The sequence below is a fragment of the Trichoplusia ni genome, chromosome 5, assembly GCF_003590095.1.
Source record: "Trichoplusia ni isolate ovarian cell line Hi5 chromosome 5, tn1, whole genome shotgun sequence".
Lineage (NCBI taxonomy): Eukaryota > Metazoa > Arthropoda > Insecta > Lepidoptera > Noctuidae > Trichoplusia > Trichoplusia ni.
In genome coordinates, this window is record NC_039482.1 from 12,801,222 (window position 1) to 12,818,595 (window position 17,374).

General features: G+C 36.7%; 3 protein-coding genes across 3 annotated transcripts in view; 1 reads left to right on the forward strand and 2 right to left on the reverse strand.

Moving 5' to 3' along the window:
- Nucleotides 1–634: 634 nt before the first annotated feature.
- LOC113494551 (UPF0605 protein GA14893-like) lies at nt 635–13,198 on the reverse strand. The gene is made up of 8 exons (XM_026872942.1): nt 12,998–13,198; nt 11,414–11,552; nt 10,330–10,426; nt 7,145–7,320; nt 6,734–6,896; nt 6,285–6,423; nt 2,085–2,183; nt 635–877 (listed from the first exon to the last, which is right to left on the reverse strand). Exons 1-8 carry the CDS (start codon nt 13,042–13,044, stop codon nt 808–810), a joined length of 930 nt encoding a protein of 309 aa, XP_026728743.1. The 5' UTR covers nt 13,045–13,198; the 3' UTR covers nt 635–807.
- Nucleotides 2,344–6,101, reverse strand: LOC113494549 (probable elongator complex protein 3). The gene is made up of 7 exons (XM_026872941.1): nt 5,454–6,101; nt 5,165–5,329; nt 4,609–4,723; nt 4,257–4,507; nt 3,856–4,021; nt 3,313–3,525; nt 2,344–3,085 (listed from the first exon to the last, which is right to left on the reverse strand). The coding sequence occupies exons 1-7, from the start codon at nt 6,014–6,016 to the stop codon at nt 2,891–2,893; spliced, it is 1,668 nt and encodes a 555-aa protein (XP_026728742.1). The 5' UTR covers nt 6,017–6,101; the 3' UTR covers nt 2,344–2,890.
- A 315-nt stretch (nt 13,199–13,513) lies between the features above and the next one.
- The window catches only part of LOC113494552 (protein PF14_0175-like), a 55,814-nt gene continuing 51,953 nt past the window's right edge, over nt 13,514–17,374 (forward strand). Inside the window, exon 1 of the mRNA XM_026872943.1 lies at nt 13,514–13,940. The gene's annotated coding sequence lies outside the window, so the exon portion shown is untranslated. The remainder of the gene's footprint in view (nt 13,941–17,374) is intronic.

Genomic DNA, 17,374 nt, shown 5'->3' on the forward strand with positions numbered 1-17,374 from the left:
TCCGCGTACTTTTTTATCCACTAAAATGATCGCTTACAACTGTATCGAGTAACGTAAACAACGGATTAAAAGTACCGAGTACAAAAAATCGCCCGAGTAACTGAGGGCATGCCGGGAGCGGACCGGACAAAAATACGGGGGAGACCCCGAAAGAAATAACGCTTGTGACTAGGCGAAGCAACGCACATTGAGACCTTTTAGAGGCGTTGGCTTCAGACGTTTGCGTTGTGTTCGCGGTAAAACCGCGGCAAACTTTATTCGCAGAGCATACTTTTTTCTCCGCCGCGGAGGAAATTCCCTCGTCTGCGCAGGCTATTAGTCATCGTTGTCTGCTTCACTACATAATTATATGGGGATGCGCACACTGACAAGTAAACAGTTTTATCGGGCGACAAAATTGTTGGGCTCCTACTAAGAAACTCTTGATTTCTACGAAGCGACGTAAAGATGTCCTGCTGTTCTACCGGGGCACCGTGGCCCCGAAAAATGGGACATAAAATTGATGTAGGGCGTCAGTTTTATTAAACACTGATTAGTAGTCACTTGATACCAGCAAGGGAATAGAACTAAACATTATTTTAGCATTTAGGCAAACTAAATGACACACTTTCCAATACAAATAAATAAAACAAAGTTGTTAATATTTGTTGTGTTTTATTCGAGTAAATATTAATACCAAAATAAAACGGTATAATTTCGTATCCACAACGTAGTTTCACTTTAAATTTCTACTGTATCTCCTTCAGAATACAGCTCACTATTGCTTGTACTGTTGCAAAGTACTTGATATTTACTACTTTGATATATTTATGAAGTGAAATCTCCGCGCAGCCACCGTTTCGCGTCTCTTGTGTCATTCCCGTACGTCTTCCCAAATCTGAAAGGTTTTAATCAATTCAATAACGTTATCTGAAAGTCTACAAACTAAGTAGGTATCGTATACTTACTACATAGTAGTAAGTAAAATAGTTGCAAGACAGTCTTGCAACTGCTTACCAACTAGAAGTAAACTAAGTTTCGAGAATATTCCTATTTCGTAGCAGAAAAAGTTTTGTTTTCGTTCGTTTGCAGAAATACTATTATTTTGCTGCCAAAAATAGCTAAGGGCTATCTCCACTGAATCACCATTCAATCTAAAAACCATCAAAATTGGTTCATCTGTTCGAGAGCTACGATGCCGCAGACAGACATACAAGTACTACTTATAACTCCCAGTCGTTTTTAAAAACGCTCCAAAGGTGGTTAAATATACGGAAGTAGGGGCTAATAACGTCACTTGTCGGAAAAGTGTAAATACTGATAAGTGACGTCATACGAGATCAATAAGAAAGATAAACATAATTTTTATCTTTCAATTTACCGGGCGACCTGAAGCGACCTTTTAGGCAAATACCTTATTACCCTGTGCTCTATCTAATAAAAAATGTAAAACAAAGGACTAATGTCAATATGATCGTACCTTCACCAATGGTACGTGTTTTTTGACGTGATTAACCTGATACAGATTACACCTACAAATAAAAAATACTACTGAACTCTGTATCAATTTGTGAGACAAACTAGATTACTTATAGCCTTTTTATGATCAGAGGGCTTACCACTTAAGAGTTAAGTATGGTACTTGACTAAAATATCTAACTAGACCGTCAAGGTAGATTCCTAGATAAGATACGATTTTTTGGTCCATTGTAAAGCAATACAAAATTGCAAAGATTAAAAAAAAACACTAAGTAATAAGATGTGCCGACAAGTAACCTGGCGTGTATTTTCTGCTAGAAAAGTATCCGATTTCTGTTTATCTATCTGACAGACTAGTTACATTTTTAGTCAAATACTCAATTACGGTTTTGGAAGCGTGACAAAGAACTACACGGTGTCGTAGGCCCTCTGTACTAATATTACAAAAGGGGTAAAATTTATGAGACTGGGTTAACCTCAGAAACTACCAAACCGATTTTGAAAAACCTATTATCAATAGACAGCAGTCATTTCTTTTAAACGTTACGTTATTCTAGTGGCATGCTACATAGTAACCTGAAAAGCTGTGAGCTAGTCTAATAATCATAATGTAATTACAATATTACCTGAACATGCAGCCAGGCACGTGACCAGCGTAATTAGGTAACATTCCAACGTGTTTGTGATAGATCTCCGTCGGATTGATAGATAGCGGCGGGTCCGGCCTGCAAGGCAAGGAAAAGGATGGGTGGGCGTTAATGGGATAAATTGATGGAAGAGATTCTTGGCGACTGTTACTTGGTGCAAAATGAACACATCCGTGGAGAACATTGCAAGTGAGGTAATTTTCGTGTTTTACCTAAGAATAAAAATTATAAACACATGTTACTTTCTGTCATTTTATTGCATACATTGAATAGTCTTTAAGCTTATGACGTTATACGTCCCGATAAAGATTAAAAGGTACATCCCAAAAATTCCTATAAATTTTATTATGTCAATTACTAAATACATAGAGGCAATTTAGCTTTAAGAAGTAGGTACTGAAATGTCTTTAATGTTACTACCTACCTTAAAATATCAAACAGCATTAGATTTAAGGTAGAAACAAAATGAGAGACCGTCTAAAGTAATATTATTGAAGATGTTGAAGAAAGATAGCGTTCTGTGTCGTGTATCATACACACCTTAATATTACTTTAAACCACTTCACTGTCCCGCCAATAGACACAATAGATATATTCACATATGACTCACGGGACAAGAAAATGATTAGTGGTAGTAAACTCTCAGGACTCACGATTACATATAGAAAAATAAAATAGAAACATTTATCGGAAAATTGTCTCTATTGAACATCTATAGAATATTTATTGCAGTATACAACCAACGAAGAATTAAAACACCAAGCACAATAAGGCTTTATTAATGATTATACAAGCATTTTGACCATGTACGGCCCTTCTAGATGATAACCGATCTTCGCGTAGTAGTTGCGAGTGCCGACTCCTGATATGACGGCCATTTTGTCTGACCCATGTTCCTCTTTAGCGATTCTCTCGGCCTCCTCCATTAGCAACATACCGAAACCTTGATGCTGGAACTTTGTTGGGTCTCGGGCGTTTACCTGAAATGTTAATAATGTTATGACTTGAGAAATGGAGCTGATGACGATGGTTAAGTAGAGATCATGAATCGGCAAACGGATGTTTCGGATGCGCTCCAGCTTCATGGACCGATGTCCTAAACAAAGTAATTGACTCTGGTTGAATGCGGAAGGTATTTTGCCGCAACTTGGGGAAGCCTGTTTCGTGCTGTGAAACTAGATACGCTTAAGAAGAAAAACAAACTTACAGGCACAACAGATCCATAAACATGCAGCTCCCTCACAATGCTGCACTGTTTGAAGTTATCATTGGGTCCTGGCTTCAGCTCCGGCCTGTAGGTATCCGAGGCGCACTTCCTGAGTCTCAACAGACCAACCAATATGTCCTGGTCTGGATCCTCGTACGCTAGGAAGGTTTCCCAACCACCGTTGGCTGTGTAGTCACGGCGAATTAGTTCTACCTAAACAATATCGTAATTTAGTCAAATTGAAGTGGTGACTTGCAGAGAATGTGTACGCACTTTCACTGGAAAAATTGGCTATGTCAGTCACCAGAGGGCACACCAGTGATGCTCTCAAAGGCAGATTCAAGTCGCTGAGGCCGAAATCGGTCGGGAGCATACAGTAATTTGAAAAAATTAAGTTTTTTAAATATGCAACTTCAATAGGTCCGAAAGTCATAAAAGACCATTAAAAAATACATTGTCAATATTCAAGATCCAAAAAATCACTCAACAATAGTTCATTACATAAAAAGACATTTATTTCTATAGTGTTCACAAGTCACTTACCTCATAAGGCCTAACCCTGTTATGTATCTCCTGGATTCCAACCTCTCTTGTCCTCACATCCCTGCAGTCTGTACCCAAGTCTGCCATCCTAGCGAGAGCCAGCTCCCTCAAGTTGCCATGCTCTACTCCTGATGAGACTAGTGGCATTGGAATGTCTCTTTGCACTCTGAAAAACATTATGAAATACGTGTAAAGTTATATATGTTTATTACAATGAGGTTATTTATATATAGAATTCATGTCTGTTTTATGTAATGAGAAATATCTAAATTCGGTCGTCTAGCATTTGATAAACTCTGCGCTATACACAATCAACCAATTTGAAGAGAAGCGCAGAAATGGGAGGCTACCACCAAGTAACCAAGTAGTAGTTGATCATAATAATACACAAAACAACATACCTGTAAACTCTAGTCCAAGGAGGTATTAATGCCAAGACCTTAGCAATCAAGTCCACCAAGGTTGACGGAGGATAACTTCTGTACCTTCCCGTTTTCCACAACTCGTACAGACCGGTACCTCTGATCACCAATGTAGGATATATCTTAAGACCATCGGCTCTGAATGCGGGGTTCTCAAAGAATTCAATGAACTGTTCCACGTCCCGTTCAAAATCTACATTTGGTAGATCAGGCATCATGTGGGCGACAATCTGAAAAACAGTAGTATTTTAGACTTTATATTTTCGATCCAAAAGCTGGCTAGCAGCAAAGAGGCTATTTCAAAGTTAGATGTCCTTTTTATTGTTAATACCTTATATCCAGCATCCTTAGCCAAATTGAAGTTCTCACAAACAGCTTTAACTGTGTGTCCTCTGTTAGTGTCCCGGGCAATATCCTCATACACTGACTGTACACCTATTTCAAGTCTGATAAAAGAGCAAATAGTCTAAGATTAACAACACAATGTATTGATATCAAATTTGGTGAATCTTACTAGATGAACAAATGTGACTAAAGACTAGACTAGAATAGCAAAAAACAGCAAAATAAACTGTCAAGTTTTATGTATGCTATAGCTGTCAACACATTTCTTTTAGGTCTTTATTGTGTCAATGTTTTAGTGTAATAATAATATTTTACTACGTCATCTAGTCTCAAACTAAGCAAAGCTTGTATTACAAGTACAACAGATTACCATACTCAAATATTTGTAAATACATAAATAATATAGATAAAATACATCCAAACACAGAAAAAAATATCATGTTCATCACACAAACATAGAGAGTGGGAATCAAACCCTGCAGTACAGTAGTCAGGGCCACTAACCACTACAGCAGTTGGTAATAGTATAATTGATTTCTCACCGAGTGCATCCATAGTTAAGCATGTCACTCATGTGCCTCTGCAGGCAGTAATCGGGCCTCGTCTCAATTGTGATACCAATACATTTGGTCTTGGCCTTCTCTGAGAACTTTACAGCTTCAGCAACACTACTTGAAGTATGACCTGAGAGGGCATCATGGAGATTCCTGAAATTATCATATTAAAAGTAAAAATTAATCTACACAATTGTATGTATGTAAGTATGACAATTTCAGATAGAATAACTTGATAGACAATGTTGAACTTTAAGAGCAATTTTAAGAGACTTACCTTATGAAATAGTCTCTATAATCTTCCGGGAGACTCATAAAAGTGCCGCCCATAACAATAAACTCGACTTTATCAACACTATGACCAAGCTGCTTCAGCTGTTCAACTCTGTGACGCGTCTGCAAGTACGGGTTGTACCGCGCCCTGATCGCTCGCATGGAGGTCGGCTCGTAGCCTGTATAACTCTGAGTAGAGTACTCGAAGTCAGAGTCCGGGCCGCCAGGACAGTACACGCAAATGTTCCCGGTGAAGTTTATGTGTGGACATCTGTGCGGCTTGCACATCACAGCGACGACAGCGATACCGGACGCAGTACGGATTGGCTTCGCTTTTAACTTTGGTAGTAGAATCTTTTTAGCATCAGCAGGCACGGCTGCGATGATATCTACAAGCCTGGGAGATGTTCCTAACCCGTACTTTGACGATATCCGTGTTTTCATCTTATTGAGGTTAACATCTTTACCCTGACGGTGAGCCACTAATAATTCCTGTATAATCTCGGAAATCACTATCACCATTTTCTCCTCTTTAGAGAGGTTTGGCAGGAGTTTCTTTTTAGCCATTATGTAGGTTATTAAAAATACTTTAACAAATAAATAAATTGCGCGTGTAAACTTTTTATGCTCTTTGACAGACAATATGACATTGACAACAGTTTATTTATTTTGTTGCTATAATTTACGTTCAGAAATCAACAACCAACTTTCAATACAAACGCATATATGTTTAAATATTATTTTATTCAAATATTTAAAACGTAACTTCCTATTACTATATTTTCATTAATAGTATATACATGGGTTTAAATTAAACTTAAAAGTAAAAACTTACTTGACTACATTCACTGGTGCCCACTCAGTACTCTGCCTTCGCCTATAGTTAGACGAGAAGTCGCAAAGCGCAGAGTTTGTGAGTTTCTTTGAAGATTCTCCAAATCTTTGGAAACCATAAGGAACATGACCCGAAAAACCTGTAAACAAAATTTAAAATATTTGTAATAAATATCTCGAAAAGCTCGAAATCCAAATATGACACACTTACGGATTGATTGCGATGGATTAAAGCCCCAAATTTGATTTCGTACAAATGAAGCATGTAATTTTCCGTAGGACATGGGTTAAAACTAAATCTATAACCTACCTATTAAAAATCTATCTAAATAAACGACATCAAAGTGATTACGTAATGTCCATTTGACATATTAAAAACTATAACATAAGCTCCGTAGTAAAAAGTTTTGTTGTCACGGATTTTATTTATACTCGCACTGGTATTCTCACCTTTCTTGACGTATTTGTCAGGATGATCGTTATCCATGAAGTACGGACTGATAGAATGTGACGCTGGTGATAATTTAGGTTCATCCATTGGGACGTCCCTTAATATTCCGGCACATTCTGGTCGTACTGTGACCAATGGGAGCTTGAACTCTGCTGTCGCGGACTGTGAATAGTAAAAGCTTTTGATGTAGGCATTGATTTTGCTGGGTCACATTTCTCTACGATAATGTATTAGCTGGATCTGCTTAGACTTCAAATTTTTCTTCGTTCAAGCAAGCCATCTTCCATTCTTCTTTCTTCATCCATCTCCATTCTTTCACATTCTATTGATCGTTTTTCAATCATATTGTGATGGGCTGTCTCTCAAGGAGGCACTTTTAGTCCAACCAAATATAATTTCGTAAGACTTACGAATCTGTCAACTAAGTCCCAAGGCTGTCCTTTTCCGGCTTGTAAGTCAACAACTCTTTCTAACTGATTTCTTGCTGCTCTCTGGTTGAGTTGCACCCTTTGGAATTCTGATAAAGCCTCCGTTGCAGCGACCGTGTATCGCTGACCGAAATGATTGTTCAATCTTGGTAGGAATCCTGGATTTATTTACATATTTATTAAGTTAGCCGAAGTTACCCCGATCTTTTATTAAATCAGCTGATAACGAGGTACGATTTTGTTTTTGTATCTTGCGTTGCCGTTGTTGTGAAGCGGTTTTTCAAACATTTTATTTTCTATTTATTTACAAGAAATTTCCGCTATATTATCGTCAGATACATAACAGTCTAAATAAAACACCGTCCGTTAGTTTCGCGGACGCCGGTCACAAACAAGTGGACGGCATCTGATATCGTGACATAACTGGAGCAGCCATTGATATAGAACGAGTACCGTTTTGTTGTTACAATATGCACATATTTTGTAGGCTCTGACTTAAAAACACGAGCACCCGCAATACATTTATAGGTAAAGCTAACTAAAGTGATAAGTAGAGAGAGATAAGGTGAAGATTGACTGAAAATTCGATTTCTTCGCTATTAATTATAATAATGTCACTTGTCGGGAAACTGTTGTACTGATAAGTTACGTCACGCGAGATACGCATATTTTTCAATTATGTAAGCACCAATTTAAACATCTCCAAAATCGTTGACATCTTCGAAATTGTTCCTTTGTATATTCCCAAAAATATAATAACATTTTGTGGGAATAGCAGTCCTGTTTACTTTGGTACGTAATTATGTCACTACCCACCTAAACATTGTACAAAGATGTTTAAATGGACCACCACTTCTATATAAAATTAAAACTATTGCATTTGTGGAAACGAGATAGTGCTATACAGCGTAGAGTGGTTTCTCTCTTTCACAATTACCGTCTTACTTTGAATAGTGGTGGTCGGCCTAGTCGGGGCTCCTAAAGCAAGAGCAATGGACCGCTAGGGATACGAGGTCAACGGACATCTGTTTAGTACATTCATCTTGATAAATAAGGAGATTAAACATCTACGTTCCATTTATCGTGGTAATGCTCAAGGAACTCCTTATTTCAGAGTTGAGGATTTAAATACGTGAGTAAGTTTATATTAGGTGAGCTTTGCTAGTGATAAATAGTTTGTTTGCTGTATTAAGTAGCGGCGCATTAGACAAAGTATAAAGAGAGGTTTACTTTTCCTAATGCAATTAAGTCAATTTAGCTTTATACAAATTTCTTACTCAATATAGCGGAGTAATTTAGGACCAGGACAGTAATAATTCTCAATGAAACCAGCTGCAAGATAAGTGGTTAAGAAATTCAAGAAATGATTAATATAATATGCAAATTCTGGACGTACGTGCTGCCTACTGCCCACATAAATTGTGTGCAAGCGCAGGACTGTGACTTAGGGCTATTATTATTCACACCTACATCCAACGGTCAAGTAAGCTTAGAATGTTCGAGACTAAGACCAATAAACGTACATTAGTCAAACACCCCCTTCGTCATAAATGAAGTGACCACCTTCGGAGAATGTTTTAGGACAAATTAGTCAGGCTAGCTTTTTAAGCGGCTTCGCCAGTGAGGATGATAGTCAAATATGCTGTAATATTGCCCTTTTTTAACGCAGTCGGATAAAATAAGTATGTGTTAAGGTAAGTTTACATCCATAAAAAATCGCATCATAATCAGTCAAGACGTTTGAGCGCCAAGAGGACAAACAAACACATGAACTCTTGCCTCTATAATACATAATTGTGTGATAGTGTATAGTGATACAAATGGGCAAATTATCCGAATATCCTTTTAACCCTAATGACTCGTTGAATGCGATGCCGCGATGACGAAATGGATATTATGTAGGTATAGGTACATAAGTTCTTTATTGATGACTATTTCGTGCAGACCTTCATGTCTCTATCAACAGATAAATAGGTGCTAAGCATAGTCATTTAATGTTAATGACTTGTGCGTTTTCACGACAACATTTCAAACCGATGAATAATCAGAACTATAACTTTCCTGAAGTGATCCGCAATTTAAATTGAATTTTGGGTCTGAAACTAAGCCTTTAAATTAACCATTCTTAAACTATCAGTAAGGAATTAACCATGCTAAATTTATAAGTAAAACACTCTGGCACGAGTTAGTAGGTAATGTAAAAAAAAATATAACGAGTTTTTTTCGCAATTCAGGCGACCTCCGCTCATACTTAAGTTTCTATATCGGAATTGATTTGAAAATTGAAGATCCCTACTTCCAATAAACAAAGAGTAACGGGACTGGAAAAAATCCTTTTAACTTAAGTCAGTGACCGCATTTCAAATTAGAGTTTTTCTGGCCGCCACAAACACCGCATTACATCTATTCCACAATTCAATCATCATTTATTTGACCTAAGTACCCACGTGTCCTAATATTAAAGGTAAATGTAAACATCTCGGGCGCTAAGGTCTCAGGAAGCTGCGGTATGCCTCGGACCGGTTGGCTCTGACTCATTCACAGATCTGATTCATCAAGATCAAGTTTTTAATATCATTTAGATTTCACTGCATTAAGAAAATTCACTTCATTTTTATTAAGTACCACGAGTAACTTGTTCTTGGAATTTTTGGCATTTCCTTTTTTTCGAAAGGTTTTGCTCTACCTTTTGTGTGGAATGCATTTATTGCGTGGGTAATATTGTGGTCATAAGACGAATTTAATCTGAATATCTCGCAATCAAATGGCATAACAGTATCGATCGTAAGATAAACCAGTGCTCGTTGAGGTGAAGTACCTATGTACATTGTACGTAACTACTATATACCTATCAACTTGTGTACAGCTGCGCAATTCAGACAGCATAAGGAAATGTACTCAGTCTCTCTCTATCTCAGTGTATTGGTTTTTACTATTGTTTAACGATAACCACCCCTGAATATTAAAATTTTAAGGCCACAATGATATATTGGTAATACTTTTATAATTTCTTAGGTTTTTTGAGGACAGTTAGATTTTGATTTTTGGTCTTGATCTTAAGACATTCCTTTAAATTCTTTGTAGCCATTTAGGTTGTGTTTGAAAATTTTTTTGCGTTATTATCTTACTAAGTTTTCTGGTAGAATAATAGAAACTGAGCATCTTACCTTCGTATCCTGGTATCATAGGATGCTTATAAACTGGATCTCCATTCCGAAATCTTGCATTCACGACGTCAATGTCTGTTTGAGGTGGCCGGTAGATCTGTGAACAACAAGACAAGTTTTTGAAAACTGAGTCCTATGGCAAAAATTTCAAAAAACACTTTCCGTGGATCCTACCACCAGATATTGTCATATGATGACAGTTGGAGGCAAAGGAGATGATGCAATACCCGGCAACTGTGTCATACCACTGCTACAGGACTGCTTTTAGAGGAGACGGTTATAGGTGCAGACAGAGTTGAACTGTCTCAAAGCTTTTCTGTTACTTGCAAAGCGTCTGCGTATTTTTCAACGAGTTTCGGAAAATTCTATTACCTACTTATGCATATCAAATATGTAGATTGTAGGTACATCAGTAGCACATGCCACATACGCATTAGGTAGATAAGATACAAACGCCCACATAGTCAGCAGCACTTAATGATAAGGACTTATAGGGTTTATCGATTACTGGTATCGAGTATTAATTTGAAGGATTCTAGCCCGGGGAATTGATTAAAAGCTACCAAAAATGTAGTAAACAATTGAGGTCACCAATACCTGGGATTTTGTGAAAGTTTAAAATAGGTCGTAGTAGGATTAAATTAAGACGGTGTTTTGCAAGGCACTACAGTGGCTTCGTTAATCCACTGTCAATTTCTTAATACTTTAATCAAGTTTGTACGTAAACAGTGATGACTGCACCATTTTAAACTAAGCTAAGCTGTATGGCTGTACCTATACTCCAGGTACAGCCATGTCTTATAGTAATACTAGCTGTTGCCAACGAGTTTGTCCACATAGCCTATCTTTTAAGTTGGATGAAGTGGTACGGGATGTGCAAAATTGATTGAAAATGGGAAAGTTGTTTAGGAGGCCATCGCGGACAACGTACGAGCCCGTAATTTGTATATATTAAGATTCTTGGAAATGTGGAAACGTGACAGCGCACTACACAGCGTAGAGCGGCGTCTCTTTCCAACAATTGAACTGGATGTGATAGTAGAGTCATTATGTTAGACGTGTTTCAAAGTCTTACGCAACTAACCTGGAAATCATCAGCTGTTCTGTCTGATAGGACCAGCCTCTCTGAATGCTGGACGCTTGGATCCAACAGGATCTTGTGAGTGGTGGATCCATAGGTGTCGCCTATTCGGTACTTGTATTCGGGGCAGTGGCCTGTGTATCTAAAACAAAATGCTTTTTTAGATTAATATCCTGAAACTAAAACTTTATGATTACTTTTCTTACACCGTATCGATGGCATGTGGCAGATTTGAATTTTAGAGAGATTAGCTTCATTAGAATTAAAGAACTAAAGAGAAACGACACCTATTTTTCTAATAATGACCAGTATTAGCAGGCCTTGAGCAGAAACCTTCAAACCCGCAAAAGTACCTTTAACAGCACGCATCAGTAGGCTCAAAATTGGGGGGAAACAGGGGAATAATAAAAACAATGACTCACTCAACAAAAGTAACTTTACTTCACCAGAACATGCGTACGTCAGTAATACATAATAAACGACATAATTTATCATATTTTGACACGCGACACGGCCGACGCAATGCGCCCTAAATCGGGATATTGTCAACGGGCAACATCAACACAAGTTACTTAAGTTGCACAACAATCCTTAAAAATGAATACCACATTCATCAATAATGTGTCTTTGGGACTAGGGTTGAAATACAGAAGTTTTGGGATCAGAAGATTCGAGAGCGAAAAGATATAAAAGGTTATCCTAAAAAAAATAGAGGAATATCATCGAAGACCTATCAAGTACCTTCCACTTAGGTACATTTTGATATTTACGTTGTAGTTTGAGGAAAAAAGTAGTAGGTAGATAACTATTAACTGCACATTCAAAGTTAAGTCCCTCATGTTCGGAAAATCCAACGATTGATGATACAGTTGCCGATAACAACAACCTGTATGTAGCTTCGTAAATTATTTTCCTTTCATTTTCTAGGAAAATCATCAGCAAAAATTAATACCCATGGCGAAATTGACAGCCCTACGTGTAAGCTCTTCTGATACGGTGAATTATGTAGCATCAAAAGTAAACCTGTGTCGTTATATAATTGGCGCCAAAATACCAACTGACACAACTTTGCCGGCTAAAAACCCAAACTGTAATAGCACTGCAATACTGAGATTATTTCGTCATCAGCTATTTACTGACAGAACCCTTTTAGGATTATAATCGCTTGTTGCGATATTGAATTTGGAGTACTTAGGTGAACTGTATTCAGCCGTATTGAGAAAAAAAATACTAAGATTAAATGAATTGGGTACAAACAAGTAAGTGTGTCATTAAAGCTGGTTATTGTATTTATTTTAAAAACTTTTGGCCAACGAAAGTTCCAAGAAGACCCTAGGGTAGTCATTCTCTTTCATTGCCAGACTCCTGCTGTTTAAATAGCCGTAATGGGGTTTTCCCTAGTTCAATGGTCAAGCTATTTTTGTTCATTTTAAGTTGATAACACTTCCACGTTTTTATGTTGTTCTTGCAAGCGTTGCGTATATCGTATGTCGAAAATACACTTTGAAGAAGGAGGGGAAGCTTTAATTGACATTATTACAATCGTCACTACAGTGGTGTTACCCAAGACAGTATAATTATACTAACCCTGGTATATAATGGGGCTGAGCTATACTGACTAAGTCTAAAGCCATTTTGAACTATTTCTTGATTTTCCGGAAAAGGATCAACTCATAATTTGTATTACAAAAAGCGAAAATTGTTAAAAACTTGAATTTAATTAATACCACACATTTGTTGATTTTGATTTGGTTTGACGTGAAATTTTGACATGACAGCCTCTAGGTATTATTTGAAGGATGCATTACCACATAAAAACATCTAATTTGGCCAGTTTTATACTGTCAGGCCAAAGAGATTTTATTTGTTATGCAAATTCTGATTTGTTTTACATTTGCCATACTTATTTTGTTAGATTACCTTAAAATCGTTATAAAATATAAGAGTAATAACAAATGGTGATATAACTCCGAAACAAAACAAAAATATTATCATCGCCCGCGCAGGTTTTGGTCAACTTCAAGTTCGTTCGTCGTTCGTCGCGCTCTTTCACAATTCATTCGCTCGTAGTCGTACGCTGCAGTCATTCTTTCGTTCATTGGATCGTCCGCCATATTGAATGTAACCGCCGTTGCGGTCGGGTGTGTGTACGGTGGCGCTCCGCGCAGTGACAGTCAGATAACGATGAATTCATAACTTTCAAAACTTTGTGCTATGAAGTGAGTTTAATATCTCAATAGTTGTCAAAAACTGTGATGTGATTATCTATATACAATATTATTTCATTATTTTCAACTGATCCAGCAACTTGAAATGCATGCATTCCATTGAGACTGTTGAACTTTTATTTTTTTAGTTCGGTGTACATTTTGATTCATATCAAGTATTTTTTTTAATTTGTCCAGCGTGAACTATGGTTTTATTTAGATTTTATATTATAAACATTGTATGAATATAGTGCTTTGTGCCAATAGACTGTGTTGTCAAAGTCTGCTATAGATGCTGATTAGGAAATGCCGAAACATTCAAGGTAAGATGCAAATGCAATCAAAGTTATCAAACTTTTTCAGAAAATTCTGCATATTTTTTTGTTCCACACGTTTTTCCAACTGTATATTTTATGGGGAAAAAACATTACGTATTTAAATGATGAACAGATTTTAATAACTGCTCATTATTTATTTATTTACACATGTTGCACTTTTGAACTCTATGACCTACTTTTTTTTATAACTGGTGCACCTGGTAACTTTAAAATCTCAATACTTATTAACGATTTAATCGATAAAAACTTAAAAATGATAAATGTTGCGTCCATAAACTTCAAATTACTTGTTTATACCGGTCACGAGGACCTCAATTTTTATTCAAATTAACTTGATTACAATCAGTACCTAATATTTAAAACTTGGTAAAATAATGTTCAATGACTTTCTTCATAACGACAGCTAAACAGTTTTTATTTTTGTCGTCAATAAATGTCCAAAAGCAAAAACGAATAATTACATTATATTTGATTCGATAAGCGGATTGGAAAATCACTTCCTACTTAAAAGCACCGAATTAAAAATATGAATGTTTTCATATCATTGAGATAAAACCTTCGTATTTTAAAACGAAATTTTAAAAAGTTTGAAATCAAAACTGCCAATTCTAATTCTTAACGGCGGGAATTCGTACATAACCGAACAACTTTGAATTTTAGATCGTTCGTTTCTCTGTAGTTGCAGAAATCTCGTTCGGATTGCGTAGATTTTCGTGAGATAAAATCATTCGTGGCTCTGAATCTTGATCTTCTTTGATATCATCTCAAACGCCTATCAGTGTTGCAATGACAGCCGACGTTATCAAATTTGGAATGCGAGAATATTATGACAACATTTAACAAAAATTACAAAATGAATGGAGGCGTTGCAAAAATACTCTGCAATATCTTTCGCATTAATTTTGTTGCTTTCAAATATTACGACCGATTACGACCCTTGAACAAAGTGGGTTGTGTTATGTATGTCAAAAGTTTAATTAAATTACTGTTATAAGGTAATAACATCAGAAAACTTTCTTTTAAATTAATTTAAAAGTAAAGTATAAATACGTAACATCGTGTAATATCTTCACTGGCTGTTTAACGTTTATGAAATCTAGATTACTTCGTATTTATTCGAAATAGTAAAATATAAGCAATAAATTCCTAACAAAGAGTTACCCTATCTCTATGGTATAGTCAGCAACAAGAAATGTTGAACAAAATCAGTAGATTTAGTAACGACAGTTTTGTATCCTTGTCCCAATTACAACTAATTCAGTATTTGATTATGTTTGAGTGTTTTGTAAGATAAATTTTATTAATTTGTTTGTCTCTGCTAACTGTAGCTACATATTCCGTGGATGAACATGAAAGTTTTATTTTTATAGTGAATGCTTACTTAAACGAATCTTCCTACGCAAAACTTTCATTCGATAAACTTCTAATAAAAATATCAATTTCCATTGCATGCTCCTAACCGCTTTCTTTCTTATATTTAATGTTTATATACAAAAAGTTTGATATATCATACGAGACTGATCAATAAATCGAAAGCCGTTATTTTTCATAATAAGCATAATGTATCTTTACCGTCAATATACATTCCTACTTTTCATTTATATTTTTTAAGTCGCAATACTCGCCAAGCAATAATGTTCCTATATGTGTTTGATTATAGTTCTGTTTTTATATAAGGTCTGCTTTTAAACCTCAGACAGTTTGCAAAGCAGCTATTCTCGTTAACAATATGCATTTGGAACAGCTGATTTTGAGATCGAGATCAGTGGCAACTGGCATGCCCCTATGACACTCGCTTGTAAATAACGCGACATTGGGCTAAATACTTGGATATCTGATGAAATCAATTTATGGAAGAAACCAAGTGCAAAATACTAAATCTATATATATTGAATCTCTTCAAACAAACTTAGTAGTCCCAAAACAAGTTTTTGTAAGCTGTTATTTTAGATGTCATCGACTGGTATTGCAATTATAATTGGAAAGTTTTAACACGGATTAATTTACGACTTCACGAATAACTAAACTTCTTATTAGGTGCAGACGAGGCTGTCATATAGTGGATAAGTTTACTGTTCCCCATAAAATATAGTCGTTACTTCCCTAATAAATGATAACACGTTACGAAACAATGAAACAGGCACCCATTCAGTCCCAAGTAATACGTTTCAAAGGAATCCAGTTTTGTAGCAGAGAGTAACAAAACCTCCCGACGACATCGTGGCGACGTCGTTCAAACATGGGTGACAACACAACGAATATATTTTAAACCCTAACCCCACGAAATAAGGCACAAGTTATTTGTGAAGCACTAGAGTTGCATTCCTACAAATCTCATTCTAGAAACTAGACGCTTCTTTGTTTTTGTATAAGGCTTCTATACGCTGTAAATAGCTGCTGAATGGTTGTCCAAACAGCTTTCGCGTTTCAAACGAACAACATAAAAATCGGCCGTGCTTTTATCTTTAAAAATATTGCTTCGAGATAAAAACAGAAAGTATACGTGTTCGTTTAATTCGAATTGATTTAATAACGAAACTCAATTTCTTATTCGATATCGAAATTTATTTGGTCACGTTTACCTAAAGCGTAGAGCACATATTCGTTTAGAATAGTTTTCTGGTTCCCCGGCAAGTTTCGGAGCGGACCGGTTTGGTGGAAGACGCGGAACGACGACGGTTTGCGATGACGAAAAAACTGGCTAAGTTTGAATTTTATTAGGGGACCCGTGTCCTTCAAATGAAACCGAATGATGGAACCATTGCCAAAGAACAATCACATAGCATGAAATTAGTCCTAGGTCAAAGGCTTTTGCAATCTTTTGAAGGCAAGACAAGCAACTGATCGAAGACTGATCAATACTTGTATGTTAGATGCGGAACTCTTGAAGAAGCCTCGTGTCGAGTGATATTCGAGGTCGCAACCCAATTGGGGACCAGTCGCAGGTACGCTTTTGTAGTACACTTTCTCCCGTGCGTGACGCGCCCAGCCAGACATTTCACTGTAGACTGTCCGCAGGTGCACGGAGAACTTAATTTTAAACATGTGAATTTATGATTTGCGATTTATTTAATGATTCGCCAAAGTTACACTTTCACTGAGAAAACGCCGCAAAGAGATCAAAATCAGAAACGCAGAGTAAATTACTGATGGCTTCTTGACGTAGAGTTGTTAAGTCGCTCTCGTGAGATATTTGACATCTTGTTCACACAGCTAGTCACCAATATTTGTATAAGATGAAAGAGACAGTATACCACTAATAAGTAGGTTTCGAGAACAACATTCTAGACCAAACGACGCTACGTCTGGTGTCTCTTTAACATGACAAATTTTAAACACATTGACCCCTAAAGCTCAAGAATCCGACATTCTTGTTCGCAGGAAAGCATCACCATTATGATGCAAATAAAACACGTGCC